At 43.7% G+C, this 22,356-nt stretch overlaps 2 protein-coding genes across 7 annotated transcripts; one reads left to right on the top strand and one right to left on the bottom strand.

Moving 5' to 3' along the window:
* Positions 1–1,103: 1,103 nt before the first annotated feature.
* On the bottom strand, positions 1,104–21,227 carry LOC110489948 (macrophage mannose receptor 1). Of its 6 annotated transcripts, none has more exons than XM_021562980.3 (30): positions 20,987–21,227; positions 19,743–20,144; positions 19,220–19,393; positions 18,315–18,470; positions 16,105–16,218; positions 15,827–15,970; positions 15,259–15,444; positions 14,280–14,437; positions 13,895–14,011; positions 13,600–13,715; positions 13,322–13,470; positions 11,095–11,294; positions 10,798–10,913; positions 10,389–10,470; positions 10,037–10,181; positions 9,751–9,789; positions 9,307–9,470; positions 6,747–6,811; positions 6,417–6,517; positions 6,112–6,251; positions 5,732–5,840; positions 5,302–5,474; positions 4,868–4,973; positions 4,393–4,625; positions 3,454–3,619; positions 3,124–3,276; positions 2,765–2,881; positions 2,233–2,394; positions 2,055–2,087; positions 1,104–1,775 (listed from the first exon to the last, which is right to left on the bottom strand). In XM_021562980.3, the coding sequence occupies exons 1-30, from the start codon at positions 21,054–21,056 to the stop codon at positions 1,540–1,542; spliced, it is 4,326 nt and encodes a 1,441-aa protein (XP_021418655.3). In that variant the 5' UTR covers positions 21,057–21,227; the 3' UTR covers positions 1,104–1,539. The 6 variants fall into 6 exon arrangements, with proteins under 6 accessions (XP_021418655.3, XP_090055949.1, XP_090055950.1 ...); XM_090199823.1 differs by having other exon boundaries at positions 15,259–15,441; positions 20,987–21,180; XM_090199824.1 differs by lacking the exons at positions 1,104–1,775; positions 2,055–2,087; positions 2,233–2,394; ... (8 more) ...; positions 6,417–6,517; positions 6,747–6,811 and adding an exon at positions 7,864–9,052.
* LOC149977433 (uncharacterized) lies at positions 11,379–12,830 on the top strand. The gene is made up of 2 exons (XM_090201273.1): positions 11,379–12,369; positions 12,459–12,830. Exons 1-2 carry the CDS (start codon positions 12,133–12,135, stop codon positions 12,828–12,830), a joined length of 609 nt encoding a protein of 202 aa, XP_090057399.1. The 5' UTR covers positions 11,379–12,132.
* Positions 21,228–22,356: the final 1,129 nt, after the last annotated feature.

The raw sequence follows: 22,356 nt of genomic DNA, 5'->3' as shown, positions 1-22,356 counted from the left end.
TTTCCACACCTGGATTGTGCAACATTTGTCCATTATTCTTTCAAAATTCAGGAAGCTCTCTCAAATTGGTTGTTCATTATTGCTAGACAACCATTTTCAGGTCTTGCCATAGATTTTCACTCTGCCACTCATAGTCTTCTTGGAGAGCAACTCCAGTGTAGATTTGGCCTTGCGTTTTAGGTTAATGTCCTGCTGAAAGGGGATTTAATCTCCCAGTGTTTGGTGGAAAGCAGACTGAACCAGGTTTTCCTCTATGATTTTGTCTGTACTTAGCTACATTCCGTTTCGCTTTTATCCTGACAAACTCCCCAGACCTTAATGATTACAAACATACCCATAACATGATGCAGCCACCACTATGCTTGAAAATATGGAGAGTGCTACTCATTAATGTGTTGTATTGGATTTGCCTCAAATATAACACTTCATGTTCAGGACAAAAAGTTATTTGGCACATTTTTTGGAGTATTAATTTAGTGCCTTGTTGCAAACAGGATGCATGTTTTTGAATATTTGGGGTATTGTGTAGGCCAGTGACACAAAATCTACATTTAACCCATTTTAAATTCAGGCTGAAACACAACAAAATGTGGAAGGGGTGTGAATACTTTCTGAAGAGACTGCACGCAGAATGTTCCCATAATTAACGAAAAACTGGACACTCAAACATCTGGGGAATATTACTAAAACTTTCTCTATCACTAGAATTGTTAGCTTGGATTCCCCCTGTCACAAGGAGTTTTATGGCTGATTTAAGATGTTACGATGAATCTGCAGTGTTTTCTTTCTTTATTTACCTCGTGAAATGGGAAAACATTTATTGATGAAGTTGATCATGTGCTCTTTATAACAGAGTGATAAAATTAGGGGAAATCAAAAATATGTTTTGGGACCATGTCACACTTCTTAAAAGTCACCAAATTGGTGCAACGACCCAATATCCTCTTTAATCTGCCTCTTAGTGATGATAGCTGTGTTTAAGTGTACCTCAATTACTGTATATAGTTCCAGAAATGGTGTATTAACCCCCTAAATGCCCCTGGATTCAGTATGTATTGATTTAGCATGCAATGTGTGAGAAGTGTGAGTAAGAGTCAAAGACATTTGTTTCAAAACTTTATTTCTCTCTCTTTGAGCATATATTTACAATATAACTTAGCAAAAACAAAGCAAAGTACAGTGGTTGTATTTTGAACTTTAGTTTCACACACCAAATAAATCTGTACAAGTCTCCATTAAACCAAACAAAATGACTGTTGTTGATTCTATAATTTGTGCAGGGGTTGCATATGCAGTCTTGGCTGTACATCTGGACTGTATCCTTGATGACTGATGCTGATATGCACAAAGTGCATATAATTTTCACCCATTATTTACAGAGCAAGAAAATTAACAAAGATAATACGTGAATGGTTTCAGATTTAGTTGCAATCTCAGAATTGGTAGGCCTTAACACCAGCAGCATGCTTTTGGGGTATTTTTCATATCAAAACTTGTCTCAAGAGTGTTTTCACCTGTTGGTGGTTCTTTGTGTCCTGTCTAAGCTGTTTCGTTCTGCTCTATGTTGGCCACCAGGCCCTTGGTGTCCACAGTGGCTGTTGGGCGGATGGGGTTGTTGAAGTACAAGGTGTTGTCGAAAGTACACTCTCCCAGGACGGGGGTAGGCATCCGTTTGCGGAGTAGGAAGGCACCGAGTCCTACCACTGTGATTATCACCAAGACGACTGCCACAGCGATGCCGGCATAACCATGGGTAGCTTCCTCCACTAGGGGAGCTAGAAGAAAGGAAGTCACAGTGTTAATGGCAAAATTATTGGTGGAATTGGTTTTAGTCCCTGTATAATGTTCAGAAATGTGGAGTAGAGTGAAGTTGCCCCTAGACGCTGATCTTGGGTCAGTTTTGCATTTTCTCCACTAATGGTTACGGATTGGGTGAGGGGAAACTGATCCCAGGACTATGCCCTGGAGCAAGAAAAGCATTGATTTGACTGTCAAAACTGATCAAATGTATCATTCTTTACGCTAACCAATTATATCTGCTGTGAGACACTCACCAGCAACTGGTTGCTTCTCTGTTGGTGTGATGACTGCAAAAGAAAGAGATAAAGTTGTTCACAAAACATAATTGCAAGACAATTCTAAGCTGATGCAACAAACACAGGATGACTTGAATAATGACTCTGATATCATCCCATCTTAAATACTTGAATCTATCAGCTGAGTCCGACTCACCTTTGGCTGTTTTGCAGATGTACGACTTGTACCGGTTGCAGCTGTTAGTGCTCCAAAGACCACTATCAGACTGGATCTCCACACATTGTTCTCCACTCTTTGGCATCCCTTGTTTCCAGTTGGTATAGTCCACCACACTGTTGTCAATCCACATCCAGTCACCTGGAACAAGAACAATGGGTCAAACCTATATCCTTTGACATGGGTGATTCATTGTCATTGAACAACTATAAATCGATAAACATTGTTTTGAAGAAACGCAAGACGTGGGTTCCCTTCAGGGGTTACTGCTACGCCTTCCTCAACTCTGTGGTGGACAACTGGGCCCACGCCACTGTGGAGATCACCAGGTCAGACAAGGCATTTACTCCATTGGTTGTGAAATTGGGACATAATCTTAGAATTGCAAGGTACTGTACTTGCCAAATTCCGGTAAATTTCCAGTAATTTTTTCTGAATTCCTTGGTTTTCCAGAAATCCTGTTTGGGAATTTGGGTAAATGTCGCTGAATTTTGTAACTATAGGTACTGACCTTCGTGGCTCTTGTGCATGCCAATCCAGAATGACTTGGATCCATCCTGCAGTAGCTCAAGGTTCTTCTGGATGAAGCTGGCCTCCAATGGATCCTCGACACTCACCAGGGATGCTCCTGTTGTCAGAGAAACTTACTACCCGTATTCATCATCACCATCAATCACTTTGAATTTCTTGCATTCAATTAATATATATGTTCATATGCTCTACATTCAATTAAGACATTGGGTATGTCTCAAATAGCACCCCATTTCCTATGTAGTGTACTACTTTTTGACCATGGAATAGCATGCCGTTTGGGACGCTATTCCATTCTGGTCTGAATGACAGTTGGTGTAAAAGAGGTGAAGTGTGTACCCATTCGGAGACATTCCACAGTGGCGTGGGCCCAGTTGTCCACCACAGAGTTGAGGAAGGCGTAGCAGTAACCCCTGAAGGGAACCCACGTCTTGCGTTTCTTGGGCTCGGGGCAGTTGCCAGGGAGCTGAGGGGGCTGGCTGGGGGCTATGTCTTTAAAAGAGGCCAGAGAAGTTCACATACTGAAGTTGATGTACATGAGATGTAAATGGTCAATGTTGGCACAACTGATACATTACTGCATACAACACCTTTAAAAGACACACTTTTGGATTGATCAAGCATTAAACACAGACTTTGTGGGTAAATGGAGTAAAGGCCTTGTCTGACCTGGTGATCTCTTGCACAGTGAGGAGTAGGTGTTACTACAGTCGCCTGTCTTCCACTTGGCGTCTGTATCCATGTAAACACAGGCAATATTGTTCTTTGGCTCATCTACGCCCCATTTGGTGTAAGATAGAGGCCAGTTATCCACCCACTTAAAATGCCCTTCAGTCTGAGAGACAGAGACAAAGACAACAAAACACAATGGGTGAAAGGTCCAGCTGAAAACTTACAGGTTTAAAAACACAAAACCGCTTTGGTTTCTTAAATGAACACGTCAGAGTAGGAGATCCAATGGATAACAGTTGGAGATCATGTCAATGCTAAGTCCTCTTTGGCGCTGCACTAGCTCTTAAACCAAAGTCCTAAAAATTAAGTCATTTTTTACATGCTGTGCCTTGTAAAAATGAATTTTAAGATTTTACAATTATTGAACTAGGCAAGTCAGTTAAGAACAAATTCTTATTTTCAATGACGTCCTAGGAATAGTGGGTTAACTGCCTTGTTCAGGGGCAGAACAACAGATTTATACCTTGTCAGCTCGGGGAGTCGATCTTGCAACATTTTGTTTATGAGTCCAACGCTCTAACCACTAGGCTACACTGCCGCCCCAAGATCACAAAGCTCCATAATTAAAATTAATCTGATCAACATATTGTTTAGAATATTTTGTCTCTGTAACCCAAATGATTGGCATAGAGCAATGTCAGTACCATAGCAGGCAGGCTAGCGGTTAGAGCGTTGGACCAGTAACCGGAAGGTTACTGACAAGGTACAAATCTGTTGCTCTGCGCCCGAACAAGGCAGTTAACTCCCAGGTTCCGTGGATGTTGATTAAGGCACCTCTCGGATTCAGAGGGGTTGGGTTAAATGCGGAAGACACATTTCAGTTGAATACATTCAGCTGGACAACTGACTAGGTGTCCCACTTTCCTCCTCTTTTACCAAATTGTTGTTGAGGCCAATCCACATGGGCCCATTGTATTTTTGGATCTGCATTGTGATGAAGGCCTGGGTGATGGGGTTCAGGATGCTAGCCATCTCTGCATCGTCTGCTTTACATTGCCTCCGGGCCTCGTCCCAGTTCATCTTCTGGACCACCAGTTTGAAGGAGTCATTTCCCAGCTTGTAGAATGTCTTCGTTGACTCTGTGGTGGCAGGGACCACAATCTGAGAATCTGAAACCAAAGGAGACTTGTTGGAGGGGAACCTAAAGAGGGATACTCTATTGGACCACATACCGAAGAATTGGATTTGAACAGCCTCACTAGGGTTGTCGATAACTTGCCAAAAACTGGCAGGTTCTCCAGAAATGCAGCTTGGAAGATTCACGGATTTCTGGAAAACCTGGGGATTTTGAGAAAGTTACTGGAATTTTGCAAACCTAGAGCAGCCTCACTGAACTATGGCTTCTTCTCACCAATATTCCTTTTGCAGATAAAACCACGGGATACTAAGCAGTCCTCGACCTTCCACATTCCTGTCTGTTTTTGAGAGCTGCCCACCAGAACCACACAGTCAAACACCTGGAAGAGAGATTGGGAAGGAGATGAAAAGGTTAGATTCCTCTTCAGAATTCTCATTTGACTGGTTAAGGCTGTTTTGCATTTGGATTTATTGACAATAACTCAATCAAAATCCCAAAGCCTAACATCTTAAGGTTCCCAAACCCAGATTGAAGGCGCAGTCCTGGATTAAAAATAATTCTCAATAAAGAATCTTCCGTGAAAGTAGATTTTAGTCTACCTACTTTCAAGGGGGATTCTCTATTCAGAACTATTTTTTATCTGTTTCCAGGAAGTCACTTAATCTGTGTTCAGCAAACAGCAGTTATTTTTACTGTACGTCTTGTACCTCTTCCATAAATGAATATCTTCCGTCTGGCACTGACGTTGGATGCCCTTTTGCCCAGTTGGTATAGGAAACCCCTCTCCCCTCCGTCCATAGGAAGCGCATCTCCCAGTTGATGTCGTTCAGACCTATCCAAATGTCCTGGGGATTCCCAAGCATCTGGGTGGTAAGGAACGCTGGGTGGAAGACCAGTCAGAACAATGAAGAGTCAACAAGTGAATCCATATATACTGTTTACATAAAAATATTTATCAACCCCTGTTCCATTGGTTAACATTTCAATTATTTGGCACTCGTTAACCAATGTCTATAGGATTTCTTGTTGCATGCTTATAATTGCACAAATCCTCAATATAATTGAACACACACAATTTTACAGAATAGCTCAGGTAGCTTTAGCAGTGAGGTGTAAAGGGATAGACTTCTCACCCACCTTGCTCGTTCTCGCTAAGGACAGAGGCCAGGTTCCCTCCCTGGTTAATGCAGTAGGTCCTGGCCTCCTGCCACGGCTTCTTATCGCTGTCTCCAATGAATTTGTAGCACTGTGGAAACATGATGCATCATAGTAGTGCACTATGAAGGGAATAAGGTGCCATTTGGTATGCAGGCAATGACTCAACTCTCCACACACAGGTCAGCATCACATTGGGTCATCACCCGGGCCTTGATTTTTTTCCTTGACACATGATAAGGAAAGTAGTTTGTGTGAGGTTCTCTCTGCTGATGCACCATAGGCTACATACTATACAGTATGTAGCCTATGGTATGATTTTATAGTACGTGGTGGTGGTACTGTAGTAGTGTACCAGTTACCTTCCCCTGGAAAGCAATCCATTCTGGGGCACATCCTCCCTTGGGTACAGTGGTGGGGGCCATGGTCGTGTTAGTGAATCTGGTGGTTCTTTTACAAATGGAGGCCAGCTCTACGCCACAGTTGATGTCATTCCAGTACCCTAGAGATGCAGAGAAACAAAGAGACACAACCCGATATAGACCCAGCTTACAAAATGACATCCTGGGAGCGTCCCCTGAATGTTAGTGAAAGTCCCATGGACGTTGCAGTATAACAACACTGTAACGAGAGCATAACTGCTAAATCCCTCTGGAATTAGACGTACCCATACTCTTGTATATCGTCACACAGTTCTCATCATTGTTGGCGAAGTTGGGTTCGTTTTGATCCCATGCGGTAAACACAACAGGAGACCCATCCAACCAGCTGAAACATACAGTACACAAACCTAGTCTGAACTGTGAGCATCTATTCAATCAACTACACACCTTGAAAGCACACGTTTCTCCACTCGACAGAGAAGCACAGATTTCAGGCATGTTCACTGGACTGTGACAAACAAAACATGCTCATGCACAAATATCTCTGAAAAGAGATGGTAGGACTTCAGGTTGTTTTAAATGTCCAGGGAACAGTCAACAGTCATTTTACATACCTAAAAGACTTATCCAAACCAACGGTCATTCCAATGTAATATTGTCCCTCGGATCCTCTAGATATCTGGAAAAAAGTTGCAACTCTTTGAGGAAACAACCATTTCTAGATTGAACATTTCAGTGACACTTGTTGTTATCCTGTCATAGTGTAAAATCCTCTCTTTATCAGATCCCAAGAACCAAAGCTTTTCGGATGTCACAGGACTGCATATACACAAATATAAACACAACATGTAAAGTTTTGGTCTCATGTTTCATGAGCTGAAATAAAACATCTCCGAAATGTTCAGTAACGCACAAAAAAGCTTATTTCTCTCAATTTTAGTGCACACGTTTGTTTACATCCCTGTTAGTGAGCATTTCTCCTTTGTCAAGATAATCTGTCCACCAGGTAGGTGTGGCATATCAAGAAGCTGATTAAACAGTGTGATCATTATACAGGTGCACCTTGTGGTGGGGACAAGGAAAGGCCACTCTAAAATGTGCAGTTTTGTCATACAACCCAATGCCACAGATGTCTCAAGTTTTGCGGGAACGTGCAATTAGCATGCTGACTCCAGGAATGTTCACCAGAGCTGTTGCCAGATCATTGAATATTCAGTTCTCTACAATATGCCGCCTCCAATGTCATTTTAGAGAATGACGTCCAACCGACGTCACAACTGCAGACTACGTGTCTTGTGGGTGAGACAATAATGTGAAGAGAGTGCACCATGGTGGCGGCGGGGTTATTATGGTATGGGCAGGCATAAGCTACAGACAACGAACACAATTGCATTTTATAGACTGTGACGATATCCTGAGGCCCATTGTCGTGCCATTCATTCACCACCATCACCTCATGTTTCAGCCATTGAAGAGGAATGGGACAACATTCCACAGGCCACAATCACCAGCCTGATCAACTCTATGCGAATGAAGTGTCATGAGGCAAATGGTGGGCACACCAGATACTGACTGGTATTCTGATCCACGCCCCTAAATTTTTTCAAGGTATCTGTGACCAATAGATGCAAATCAGTATTCCAAGTGATATGAAATCCATAGATTAGGGCCTAATTTATTTATTTAATTGACAGATTTACTTACAGTACCAGTCAGGTTTGGACACAGCTACTCATTCAAGGGTTTTTCTTTATTTTTACTGTTTTCTAATTTGTAGAATAATAGTGAAGACATCAACACATATGAAATAACACATATGTATGAAACACACACATCATGTAGTAACCAAAAAAGTGTTAAACAAATCAAAATATATTTTATATTTGAGATTCTTCAAAGTAGCCACCCTTTGCCTTGATGACGTCTTTGCACACTGTTGTCATTCTCTCAACCAGCTTCATGAGGTAGTCACCTGGAATGCATTTCAATTAACAGGTGTGCCTTGTAACAAGTTCAGATGTGGAATTTATTTCCTTCTTAATTAATACATTTGAGCTAATCAGTTGTGTTGTGACAAGGTAGGGGTGGTATACAGAAGATAGCCTTATTTGGTAAAATACCAAGTCCATATTATGGCAAGAACAGCTCAAATAACCAAAGAGAAACGACAGTCCATCATTACTTTAAGACTTGATAGTCAGTCAATTCGGAAAATAAATTTCAGTCCAAATAAATGCTTCACAGAGTTCAAGTAACAGACACATCTCAACATCAACTGTTCAGAGGAGACTGCGTGGTAGAATTTCTACAAAGAAACCACTACTAAAGGACAATAATAATAATAATAATAATAATAAGAGATTGTCTTGGGGCAAGAAACACGAGCAATGGTCATTAGACCGGTGGAAATCTGTCCTTTGGTCTGATGAGACCAACCGCCCTATCTTTGTGAGACGCAGAGTATGTGAACGGATGATCCTCATATGTGTGGTTCCCAGCATGAAGCATGGAGGGGGAGATGTAATGGTACTTTGTTGATGACACTGTTGGTTATTTATTTAGAATTCAAGGCACACTCAACCAGCATGGCTACCACAGCATTCTGCAGCGATACGCCATCTAATCTGGTTTGCACTTAGTGGGACTCTCATTTGTTTTTCAACAGAACAATGACCCAAAACACACCTCCAGGCTGTGTAAGGGCTATTTGACCAAGAAGGAGAGGGATGGAGTGCTGCATCAGATGACCTGGCCTCCACAATCACCCGACCTCAACCCAATTGAGATGGTTTGGGATGAGTTGGACCACAGAGTGAAGGAAACGCAGCCAACAAGTTCTCAGCATATGTGGGACCTCCTTCAAGACTTGGAAAAGCGTTCCAGGTGAAGCTGGTTGAGAGAATGCCAAGAGTGTGCAAAGCTGTCATCAAGGAAAAAGGTGGCTACTTTAAAGAATCTCAAATATAAAATATTTGGATTTGTTTAATACTTTTTTGGTTACTACATGATTCCATATGTGTTATTTCATAGTAGTGATGTGTATACTATTATTCTATTATGTAGAAAATAGTAAAAATAAAGAAAAAGTGTGTCCAAACAGTTGACTGGTACTGTATATGAACTGACATTTTTTCATGTTGCATTTATATTTTTGTTCAGTATAGAAGTGTCTACCTGTTTCCATATAAACTTCCTCTCGCTCTCTGCAGTGATGACCACCAGGTCACCAAAGTTCTTTTTACAGAATTCTCTCGCCTCGTCCATGGGGAGATTCTCAGTGTTGAAGAAATACTGAGTGTCGTTGTACTCAATCCAGCCGTCCTTTGTAGTGTTGTACACTGAAAAGGCATGTAAAAAAGGAGTACATTTCCTGTTAGGCATTTTTAATAGTACATTTCACAGAGTACATTTTCTCTTAGTGTTTGTGTTGAACTATGCTTCGCAAACTAAATGATAGAAGAAGGTGTGCAATACATTATGTCCATTGATTAATTTAACTTAAGGGAAAGGCCAAGAGCTTGAAGGAGAGCAGGGATAGTGAGAAGGAGGAAGTGGAGACAGGAAGTGGAGGAATGAGAAACAGGAAACTGGACATATTCCTAAGATCCTATGCATTACCTGGCTCAACTTGAGTGGGATGGGGCTTTGGGGTAACCCCTGTGGATATCAAAAAAAGTTTGGGTGAGCACATCTGCAAGGTTGAGGGTCAAAATTCTATGTTCATCAATAGTTTCATGACTGACATGAACTGCACGCCCATTGGGCACACACACTGGTTGAATCAATGTCGTTTAAACGTCATTTCAGTGAAATGACGTTGAACCAACGTGGAATAGATGTTGAATTGACGTCTGTGCCCAGTGGCCGGTGAAGTCAGTGCTCCAGCAGATATGGTCTACTGTACCTTTGCGAATCTCGCAAATCCAGTCATTGTAGGCATCACAGTGTCGATCATTCCAATGGCGTCCGAAGTAAAACTGGACCTCTGTGCATTTTTCATTATCGTTGTAGTCGTTTGGTTCTCCAAATCCCCAATTCTCATAGCTGAACTGGAGAACAACATTGGAATAATGTTACACAGTAGCACTGTATGGTGTCCATATTAGCCTCAGGCTGAGGCTGTCCTTATATGGACACCATAGTACTGTATTAAAGACAATGACTGCAAATCAAAGATTGAAACAAGAGTAGTGAGTAATAAACTACTTCTAAGGAGAAGGAATATCACAGTAAAGATGAGGTGGCAGGCTACTCACTGCTGATCCGTCAGCCCAGACGAAACCTGCGGAGGGATCCAGATTGCTGAGGCCGATCCAGGCTGCATCAGAGGAATGATACCTGAACAGAGAGAATGGAAACCACAGACAGTGGTTATTATGACTGTGTGGTTTTCAACCACAGACAGTGGTTATTCTGACTGTGTGGTTTTCAACCGCAGACAGTGGTTATTCTGACTGTGTGGTTTTCAACCGCAGACAGTGGTTATTGTGACCATGTGGATTTCAACCATAAAGAGTGGTTATTATGACCGTGTGGATTTCAACCATAAACAGTGGTTATTACGACCGTGCTGATTTTGATTTCAACCACAGACTGTGGTTTATAGGACCACACTGGTTTTGACTGATACTCATGGCAACAGAAACAGTTATGAGGATAACTTACGGAGAGCTGTTCAGGTCTGTGGCACTGTGAATGCTCATCAGATCACCACCAATGGCCTTGCAGAATTCCCGCGCCTCTGACCATGACTTCTTGTTTGCAGTCTCTTTTCTGTAAAGCTTATTGAGGGGAGAGAAAATGATTATTGATGAATTATTAATTAATTATTATAATAAAGGATTATCAATGATTTCATGCTCATTGATTAAATTATTGATAAAAGCAACTATTCACTTAAATTCACTGATCAAAGTGTTTGTTTCACATACAGAACATGTACAGCATATACCCCAACTGTACCTTGTAACAGACATTCCTTTTAGCAGCAGGTGACCACCCAGAAGGACAGCTCAGTGCCGGGGTGGTGGGAGGAGCCATTGTTGATGTGACGCCCTCCGCCATTTTCTTACAGATGTACTTCTCCTTGTTGCTGCAGCTGACCACATCCCACAGACCAGCAAACATTCCAGTTGTCATAGCTACGCAGCCTTGTTTTCTGTCTTTTTTCAAACACACAGAAAGATGAGAAAAATTGAGTAGTTTAATTTAGTTCCAACATTTGCCATGCAGTTAAGGTGTGGGAGAAAGTAGTCGTCATACCAATGACAGTTCCTGCTACAAATCTGTCACGCACTGGCCATAGAGAGGCTTTTATTCTCTATTTTGGTTAGGCCAGGGTGTGACTAGTTTGGGCATTTTAGTTTCTTTATTTCTGGGCAAAGGCTGGAGAGTATCCGCGTCCAAGGGGGAGATAGAGGCGGCGAAAGCAGAGCGGCGACAATACGAGGAGTTGGCACAGCGGAGCAGGCACGAGAGGCAGCCCCCCCAAAAATGGGGGGGAGCACACGAGGAGATTGGCTGAGTCAGGTTGGAGACCTGAGCCAACTCCCTGTGCTTACCCTGGGGAGAGTGTGACTGGTCAGGCACCGTGTTATGCAGTGATGCGTACGGTGTCTCCAGTGCGCACTCATAGCCGGTGTGTTATATTCCAGCTCCCCGCATTGGCCGGGCTAAAGTGGGCATACAGCCAGGACGGATGGTGCCGGCTCTGCGCATCTGGCCTCCAGTGCGTCTCTTCGGCCCAGGATATCCTGTGCCGGCTCTGCGCACTGTGTCTCCGGTGCGTCTGCACAGCCCAGTGCGTCCTGTGCTAGCACCCCTCAATTGCCGGGCGAAAGTAACCATCCAGCCAGGACGGGTTGTGCCGGCTCTACGCTCGAGACCTCCAGTGCGCCTCCACGGCCCAGTGTATCCGGTGCCTGCTCCAAGAACCAAGCCTCCAGTATTTCTCCCCAGCCTGGTGAGTCCTGTGCCTGCTCCCAGAACCAGGCCTCCAGTATGTCTCCCCAGCCTGGTGAGTCCTGTGCCTGCTCCCAGAACCAAGCCTCCTGTATGTTCCCCAGCCTGGTGAGTCCTGTGGCAGCTCCACACACCAGGCTGCCTGTACGTCTCCTCACTCCAGTGATGATCTATGGCACAAAGCCTCCAGTGGTGATCCATGGTATGAAGCCTCCAGTGACGATCCATGGCACGAAGCCTCCAGTGACGATTCATGGCACGAAGCCTCCAGCGACTGTCTCCAGTCCGAAGCCTCCAGCGACTGTCTCCAGTCCGAAGTCTCCAGCGACTGTCTCCAGTCCGAAGCCTCCAGCGACTGTCTCCAGTCCGGAGCCTCCAGCGACTGTCTCCAGTCCGGAGCCTCCAGCGACTGTCTCCAGTCCGGAGCCGCCAGCGACTGTCCCCAGTCCGGAGCCTGCAGCGAGGGTCCCCAGTCCGGGGCCTGCAGCGAGGGTCCCCAGTCCGGGGCCTGCAGCGAGGGTCCCCAGTCCGGGGCCTGCAGCGAGGGTCCCCAGTCCGGGGCCTGCAGCGAGGGTCCCCAGTCCGGGGCCTGCAGCGAGGGTCCCCAGTCCGGAGCCTGCAGCGAGGGTCCCCAGTCCGGGGCCTGCAGCGAGGGTCCCCAGTCCGGGACTTGCAGCGAGGGTCCCCAGACCAGAGCCGCCACCAAAGTAGATGCCCACCCGGACCCTCCCCTATAGAGTCGGGTTTTGCGGCCGGAGTCGGCATCTTTGGGGGGGGGGGGGGGGGGGGGGGGGGGGGGGTACTGTCACACCCTGGCCATAGAGAGGCTTCTATTCTCTAATTTGGTTAGGCCAGGGTGTGACTAGGGTGGGCATTCTAGTTTCTTTATTTCTATGTTTTCTGTTTCTATGTTTTGGCTTGGTATGGTTCTCAATCAGGGACAGCTGTCTATCGTTGTCTCTGATTGGAAATTATACTTAGGCAGCCTGTTTTGCCACCTTAGTTGTGGGTAGTTGTGGGTAGTTGACTTTGGTAGTGGCCTGTATAGCCCTAGTAAGCTTCACGTTCGTATTGTTGTTTCTTGTTTTTGTTGGTGACATTCATAATAAAAAGAAATGTACGCTCACCACGCTGAACCTTGGTCCGGTCATTTCCCTGACGATGTTTGTGACACAATCGATCATCAGTTGCTACAATCAATCACCATTGTGGGAAAAGGACACTGTACCTGGCATGCCCACGTTGAAGTGGGTGAACTTGACCTCCGAACTGGTAGTCCACTTGAACGTGTCTATATCCGCCATGTTGGAAAGTCCACTCCAGAAGTACTTCTCCGGCCTCAAACCCACCAAACTGACCAGGAAGGCATTTTCATACCTACAAACCAACCAACAAACACACACGTTCAATCTGTTATCTGACAACTTATCTTGTCCAGGATATGACTCAAATAAGTGAGTCAAATATATCTTATCCTTATAAAATGGTCATGATGTGATACCGTACCTGTCAGCCACTTCCACCAGGATTGAGTCACTCTGCTGGCAGGTCTGCTTGGCCTCATTAAATGTTTTGGTTTCTGATCCAACTTTGTAGCAGTAAGAACCATACCGGATCCAGCCCTTGATGACAAAAATACAGAAACAATTATCCTCCTACTGGTGGATCTTTGTCAGTCAAGATGACACCATTCTAGTCCTTATCTAGAATCATTTTCAAGCTTCCATTTCATGTGATATAATTCTGTATTCATTAGTTACTGTACTCTCCCTTTCAACAAACAGGAAATGACCTCACTCACCAGCTTACATCCTGGACTATCTTCCTCCGGGGCACCTGCCACCGGTTTGGTGGAGGCCTTTTTCTTACACATGTACCCGTAGGTCTTCTCACACAAATTATCAGCCCACTTCCCATCCTGTGAGAGAATATGGAGTCCACATTGTCACAATACCACATGTATTACTGCGTTGACACCACTGTTAAACGTTGTCATCATTGCCATTGTTAGCCGTAGCATTCAGCTAGTGTTCGCATTTATCTAGCATCAGCATTTACCTAGAACTAGCATATAGCGAGTGTTAGGGTTAGTTATACAAAATCTGTGGTGTAAGCATTTAGCTAGCGTTAGTGTTAGCATTAGCATGAACCTAGTCTGTCCATTGAGGGACCAATGTGAATGTTACCTTTCCTCTGATCAGGACACAGTCCTCCTGGAGGTTGGCACCGTGAGAGGGCTCCCCTGTCTGCCAGTGGCTGAATGTCACATGGGATCGGTCGGTCCACTCAAACAGCAATGCGTTCCTTTGGTCATTCAGGCCGATCCACAGCTCATCTGTGGCCGCTGAAGTCAAGCAGAAGGACATTAAGAGTCAGAGCCAGGAAGACAGTGATAAACACCTGATATACTTATCATTGCCTTTGGCTGATCAAATTGACTGAGGTGACATTATGATTATTATTATTTATTCATGGAAGCCCAATTTAGACCAGGGTCTCATTCACAATCATGCCCTGAGTACAAACATTTTCACAATGAAGAAAATTAACATTCCAAAGAAAACAAGACGAATAAAAAGTCGACAAGGTACAGTTACAGTACTACCATTTCAACAAATGAACCATTACATCAATAAAAACAACTTTTATACTTTAGCGACAAAGCTAGGTAAATTAGATGTTTGTGTAGTGGAACGTTGTAAATAGAAAGGGAGTAATGAACTGATCTACAGGACTTCAATGAGGACCAGCCAATGTTTTGATACAGGATGCAGTGGTGAGTATTAAAATTGTCACCTGTGATAAAGTGAAGGAAATTATGGTAGACGGCATCCAAATGTTTAAGACTTGTGGCTTCTGCAATCTGGTAAATGGTGTCACCATAGTCAAGAGCGGGCAGGAATATTGACGGTACAATCTGCTGCCTGCTATTTAGGGAGAAGCCAGATCTATTTTTTTTTAAATAGCTTTTTAACTAGCTCATCCGCATGCTTTTTAAACATCAACTCTTTGTCAATCCAAATACCCAGACTTTTATTGGGACACATCTCAGAATGGTTTTCAAAACTGATAGAAATGACAACCCATGAGAAAGATCCTTGAAGTGCATAACAGATCTATCAGATATAGAGGTAATCGTAGCTACAACATGGATAGTGTACTCACTATATCCTGACTGAGAGATGATGAAGCTTTGTTCTTCTATGTTGTGGATGCTGGCCAGGTCCCCTCCATCTTTGTGGCAGGCGGCCAGGGCATCCCTCCACATCTTCTTGGTACGTTGTAGGTAGTAGCAGTGGCCTGCATAGGGAATCCAGTGACTGGTGCAGAAGGTGGGCTGATCTTTCCCTACTGAGGGGGGTCAAAGTTCAATAGTCAGAGAGAAGGTAGAATGTTCAGAAAGTGGTAGACTGTAATGTTTTATCTGTTTGACCCAAACAACCTCTGGGTCCGTATTCATAATCTATCTCGGGGTGAGAGTGCTGATCTAGGATCAGCCCGCCCTGTCTATGTAACCTTTTTCATTATAATCTAAAAAGCTAAACTGACACTAGCTCAGCACTCCTACTCTGAGACAATTAGTGAAATTTGGCACTAATATATAAATGTTCAGTTTACCCTACCCTACACAACCTGACCTGGTGTTGTTAACCTTGTGTTGCATGACATTTGAACTAAGTCGAAAATCGTGTGTAGGTCATGACTGTTATGTACTGTATGATTCAACTCTTACCTATAGGGGCAGAGGCCAGAGCAGTGGAGTTTCCTTTGCGACAGATATATCCCAGCTTCTTGGAACATTCATTGGTCTCCCATTTCGAGGCCTTGCCAGCATTCAGGGTTGCACAGCTGAGCCCGGGTTCAGTTGATGGATGTCCTTTAGGAAATATTGACCCATGTGTTTATTAATTGTCTTCCTGCAACATTGAAAGTCACAACATACTTGGATAACCTCAGTTGTTCCCTAGGCTGTCAAGTATAGTATGATGTGTTGCATGCAGTTGCACTCACCTGGGGCCCAGTTTAAATATCTGAATGGGTTTCCATTGCTCCACTGCCATCCAGCCTCAAAGTCTAGGCTATTCAGTCCAATCCACAGAGATGTGCCCAGGATATTGGTCAACCCTGCATTAATAAAAAGCATCACAATACGTCCACGAGAGTAGTGTAATATTCTTAATAAGGAATTGACTGTATCAGATTGATTTATCTCTAAATCAAGGTGAGGTTGTAGGTTAGACTGCATTGTAGGACTACATTGTAGGTTGTAGGACATTGTAGGTTGTAGGTTAGACTACCATTCTGTATACATCTGGCCCTTCTTTGGACAGTGTGCTAACAAACCTCCAAACGAGCTTCAATGCCATAAAACAAGCCTTCCGTGGCCTCCAACATAGCTTTTAAATGCTACTAAAACTAAGTGCACGTTCTTCAACCGATTGCTGCCTGCACCCTCCCGCCCGACCAGCATCACTACTCTGGACGGTTCTGACCTAGAACATGTGGACAACTACAAATACCTAGGTATCTGGTTAGACTGTAAACCCTCTTTCCAGACTCACATTAAGCATCTCCGATCCAAAATTTAATCTAGAATCGGATTCCTTTTTCGCAACAAAGCCTGTTTCACTCATGCTGCCAAACATACCCTCGTAAAAGGGACTATCCTAACGATCCTTGACTTCGGCAATTTAATTTACAAAATAGCCCCCAACACTCTACTCAGCAAATTGGATGTATCACAGTGCCATCCGTTTTATCAGCAAAGCCCCATATACTACCCACCACTGCGACCTGTATGCTCTCGTTGGCAGGCCCTCACCACATATCCGTCACCAAACCCACTGGCTCCAGGTCATCTATAAGTCTTTGCTAGGTAAAGCCCCGCCTTATCTCAGCTCACTGGTCACCATAGCAGCACCCACCCGTAGCACGAGTATAAAAGCACTGGTCATCCCCAAAACCGACACTTCCTTTGGCCGCCTTTCCTTCCAGTTCTCTGCTGCCAATGACTGGACGAATTGCAGAAATCTTTGAAGCTGGAGTCTTATATCTCCCTCTCTAACTTTAAGCATCAGCTGTCTGAGCAGCTTACCAATCACTGTACTTGTACACAGCCAATCTTTAAATAGCACACGCGACTTCCTCATCCCCATAGTATTACATACCCTCTTGCCCTTTTTCACCTCAGTATCTCTACTTGCACATCATCATGTGCACATCTTTCACTCCAGTGTTAATGTGAAAATGGTATTATTTTTTGCCTCTCGGACTATTTATTGCCTACCTCACTAATCTTCTACATTTGCACTCACTGTGCATAGCTGTATGTTTGTTTATGTGTAACTCTGTTGTTGTTTCTGTCTCACTGCTTTGCTTTATCTTGGCATGGTCACAGTTGTAAATGAGAACTTGTTCTCAACTGGCCTACCTGGTTAAATAAACGTGAAATTATTATTTTTATTTTTTTAAATAGACTGGCCATAGCGCACTTTGGGCAAATGCCATGGTCCATCTTCGGGCCGGTGTGTCAGAAATGCCTGGGCTGGTTCCTGGTCCCAGTCCTCCCTTGGACAACAGGTTAGACTATACCTCAGATGTAGGTCTGGCCAGGTCTGACTGTACATACCTCAGATGTAGGTCTGACCAGGTCTGACTGTACATACCTGAGATGTAGGTCTGACCAGGTCTGACTGTACATACCAGAGATGTAGGTCTGACCAGGTCTGACTGTACATACCTGAGATGTAGGTCTGACCAGGTCTGACTGTACATACCTCAAATGTAGGTCTGACCAGGTCTGACTGTACATACCTCAGATGTAGGTCTGACCAGGTCTGACTGTACATACCTCAAATGTAGGTCTGACCAGGTCTGACTGTACATACCTCAGATGTAGGTCTGACCAGGTCTGACTGTACATACCAGAGATGTAGGTCTGACCAGGTCTGACTGTACATACCTGAGATGTAGGTCTGACCAGGTCTGACTGTACATACCAGAGATGTAGGTCTGACCAGGTCTGACTGTACATACCTGAGATGTAGGTCTGACCAGGTCTGACTGTACATACCTCAGATGTAGGTCTGACCAGGTCTGACTGTACATACCAGAGATGTAGGTCTGACCAGGTCTGACTGTACATACCTGAGATGTAGGTCTGACCAGGTCTGACTGTACATACCAGAGATGTAGGTCTGACCAGGTCTGACTGTACATACCTGAGATGTAGGTCTGCTCGTGGAGCTCTACTATACTGAGCAGGTCGGCTCCTTGCTGCTGGCAGCTCTTCCTCGCCTGGTGCCAAGTCAACACAGACTGGGTGTTCCTCTGGTACAGGACACCTGTCACTGGGTCACTGTCCCATCCTGAGGACGCTGAGGGGGACACGGAAACATTAGGACACACTTAAGGTGGGAAAAATAAATCATCAATAACAGTCCAAGAACTGAATCAAATCGTGTTCTGTTCATCTCTATCACTTTATGTCATGACAGAACTGCCCCTCATATCTGTGACTATGGTGGCAGTTCACCAGGAACTATAGTGAAAGGGGGCTTCCTTCCTTTTCCTGTCCCAGTTTTGGAGCTGTGTCAGGGGTAACACAGGAATGAGCTCCAATCAGGATGGAAGGGTAAAGAGACACAGAGCTGCCTCCACAGCTAGAGGAACTAGAGGATGTGTTTGTGTTTTTCTGTCAGGAGGTCAGAGACCAGACCTTTCAGCGCTGACCTGGCCAGTCCTTTATGGCATTTTTTGAATGGGATACCATCCCCACATTTTAAACCATGGTCGTTTGCCTTGTTTTTACAGACTCATCAGAGTCCAGTATAGAGTAGGCAACTGATATTAGAGATTTCTGTACTCCCATGAGTCAAATTGATTTGACCTTTATTCATAAAGCATCCCCGACTAGGAGCGATGATACAGGAACAGGTCCCCTCTTGTCCTTCTAATGTTGATCTGAAAGGCCAAACTGATCCCAAATCAGCACTCCTATTCTGAGATGCTTGATACATACGGCTCATGATTTTTTACAGGTGTCACCTGCTGACCCTTTTCCTGATCACTGGAAAATGGCAGTAAATTACAAAAAACATAGCATGAATTGTGAGGTTTGACTCACATTTCGAGGGACAGAAGCCCCACTTCTTGGCTTTATTGTAATCTGTCTCTGTGGCGCACCAGAGCTGTCCATCTGAGCGCCCCTGCGGAGTGCACTCAGCATACCACTTCTCCCCAAACTGAAAGGGGAACTGGCAGGGACTTCCAAAGGCATTCCCCCCTAGTGTGAACACCTCTGATAAAGGGGACAAAACAGTTTGTTACATTTAACATTTCTGTAATGTAGCAGATGCTCTTATCCACAACGACTTACAGTTAGTGCATTCATCGTAGGATAGCTAGGCGGGACAACCACATACTGTATCTCAATCATAGTAAGTACATTCTTCCGTAATAAAGTAGCTATCAGCTATCAGTCAGTGCTAGTAGGAAAAATATACATTGTTAACAGTATGAATCATCCCAGGTCAGACATTCATTCCCTGGCTTTAAGAAAGTTTATGACAACAGCATCTTACACTTCTGATTCCTACCTCCAATCTCCAACCTCCAGTAACAGTGAGTGTGTCTTGTAGCTTACTTACCTTGGTAGCCCTTGGAGCAGAGGTCTTTCTGAGTACCATACATCTTCCAACAGCTCCAAGACCCAGATCCCTGGTAGATCATCATATTCTTCTCGTTGCGGTTGCCATAGTTTAAGTGCAGCGCCTTGTCTTTGAGGCCGAACAGGGTCTCGTTCTTACACTGCCAGTACTGGAGCTCGCTCTTCTCATCACAGGGGAAGAGCAGCACCTTGACCCAGTCCTTCAGGTCCTGAGCCCCCAGGCAGAGCTTCAGGGAGATGCTGAGGAGACGAGACTGTGAGGCCCAGCGGAATTGCTGGTTCTGGGACGTGTGGTCACAGGGAGCCACTGTGACTTGATTGGCGCTCACCGCCACCACACACTTGTTGTGATCCTGGTTGTAGATCAGGAAGGAGCTGCTGTCTGCAGCACGGGGGATAAGGTTCTTCTTATTTCTTATTTTTTTATCTGTTTTTGTTCTACAGTACCTTGTTATTTTTAGTATTACATTGTTAGTGATTACTGCATTGGTGGGGTTAGAGCTTTCAAGCAAGGCATTTCACTGTAATTGCACATGTGACATTGATACTTGAAACTAAGGACAATGGTGTGATCTATCCCAGGTCTCATCCTTCTTTCAGGCTCTACAGCTGCTCTCATAAACAGCACTGCAATGCTATTTAACTGTGACATTGTGTCTAATTGTACAGGAACTGTAATTTAAAAATATATAAAAATCTAGGTCCAACTACAGTAAGTTGCATAAGAAAGCCTGTGTATATAAATATTTGTTGCACTTTCTTATTTTCTGTACTTTCAGCGGTTAAAACTGTTTACAGCATTCAAATTATTTTCAATCATTTTTAAGAACTCACAGTGTATGTAACTACAATTGAAATACATGTGTTTTTAAGCCACTCAAAAAAATAGGCCACTTTAATGTTTATATCTGAAAGCATCTAAAACGCCTTATAATATTCTAAACGTTATCCAGCTCGTCAAATGGTTCACTCGTGACTCCTGGAATAGATTCCATCACAATATATCTCGCTGTGTCTGCCAATGAAGCAAAACTTACTGAAGGACCTAGAAATTCTGGATATATATCTTACCAGTCTACAAAAATAGTTACTTTCTAGCAGCCTCAACCTTGTCTTCCGTTTATTGGTAAAGCATATTAACAAATATCATTTGTAACACTTTCATTATACAGAATGCTTAACCATTGCATGAAACCAATTAAAGTGGAATAAAACCCTACATACCTATCTCAGCAGTGCAGCGCAGAGCATGCATAAGGCACAGGAGCACAGCGAGGGATGGACTGGATGCCATCGTAGCTAGTGCAAGGTTTGCTATCCCAGGACGAAAAAGGTGGTGTAAAGTAGCTGTACAGACCAGAGCGGAGAGGAGAGAGGGATCTGGCTGTGGTGTATTCAGGTGTCTCTCATGGAAGAACAGTGACACAGACACATGAATGCTGCCCCCTTAATGCAGCCAATGTGTATCCTGTCACATGGGTTGGCGGGGGGTCGGCCAAAACCACTGACATCAGGAGAGGAGAGGGGAAGGAGGAAATGTGCAGCCACTATTCATTCCCTTATCAGGAGCACACAGGGGACGAGAAGAGCCACAGGTCTGAGATCAGCCAGAGCATCAATGAGCCAAGCCTCACTCACTTTGATTGGATAGTCAAACAAGGACCAGCTCTCAGGGCAACTCTCTATGGACGATCTGTAAAATCTAAATACAGAGGTTCGTCTTTTAAAGAATATGGTAGAAGTCCTTTTGATGACTGAGGAACATCCTTAATTTCACAATATTCCATGCAAGAGACCTTTTGCGCCCCTATTTTAAGTAGAAATTGTGCAACAATATTGCATTTTAAAAGCCTGTTATATTAAATGAAGTGCCCTTTAATATAGACCACATGGATAATACAATAAATCAGATTTTTTAGTTTAATAAAAGCTTGCTAAAGTGCAAAAAATCTGCATTTTGACATGTTACTTCCTAGGAAGATTTCAACCCACTTAATACCAACATGTTTCACCATCATTTTAAAGCCATAATTATTTTGTTGCTTTGACAAAATCATTTCTGAAGATTATTATTTATTTAATGTGATTAGTGATTCATTTATGCATGTCCCTCTTTAAGGTCAACTCTAATGTGAACTGAACTCTCGTTTTAATATGGTGAAACTATTCCTTTAAAAATATATATATTTTTAAACATTGAACATCTAATCGTCCAATCAGAGGGAAATTCATGTGAGCTGGCTCTACTCTTTTTGACCATTTTCTGGTGTTTTGTGTTGGAAAAATGAGCAGGTTGAGCATCCCTTACAGAAAAAACACAATTTCACATGTGGAAAAATCACAACATTTCACATAGAATTTGATGTGAAATCTGATAACTTGTTTTTGGAACACTTCACATGATCACTACACGTGTAGTTTCATGTTATCACATGTTGCTTTACATGTTGTCACATTACCTTCACATAACATCACAGGTGATCACATGAAAACATGTGATTTTACAACACTTCACTTGTGATCACGTGAAATGTATGTGTTTTTGCGGTAAGGGATAACACTTCAATCCATAGACAGTCAGGCTTACAGTCAAT

Source organism: Oncorhynchus mykiss, chromosome 15, assembly GCF_057628025.1.
Source record: "Oncorhynchus mykiss isolate SJ-2025 chromosome 15, ASM5762802v1, whole genome shotgun sequence".
In the NCBI taxonomy this organism is placed as follows: domain Eukaryota; kingdom Metazoa; phylum Chordata; class Actinopteri; order Salmoniformes; family Salmonidae; genus Oncorhynchus; species Oncorhynchus mykiss.
The sequence above is the reverse complement of the archived record's forward strand: the minus strand, read 5'-3'. Positions and strand labels throughout refer to the sequence as shown.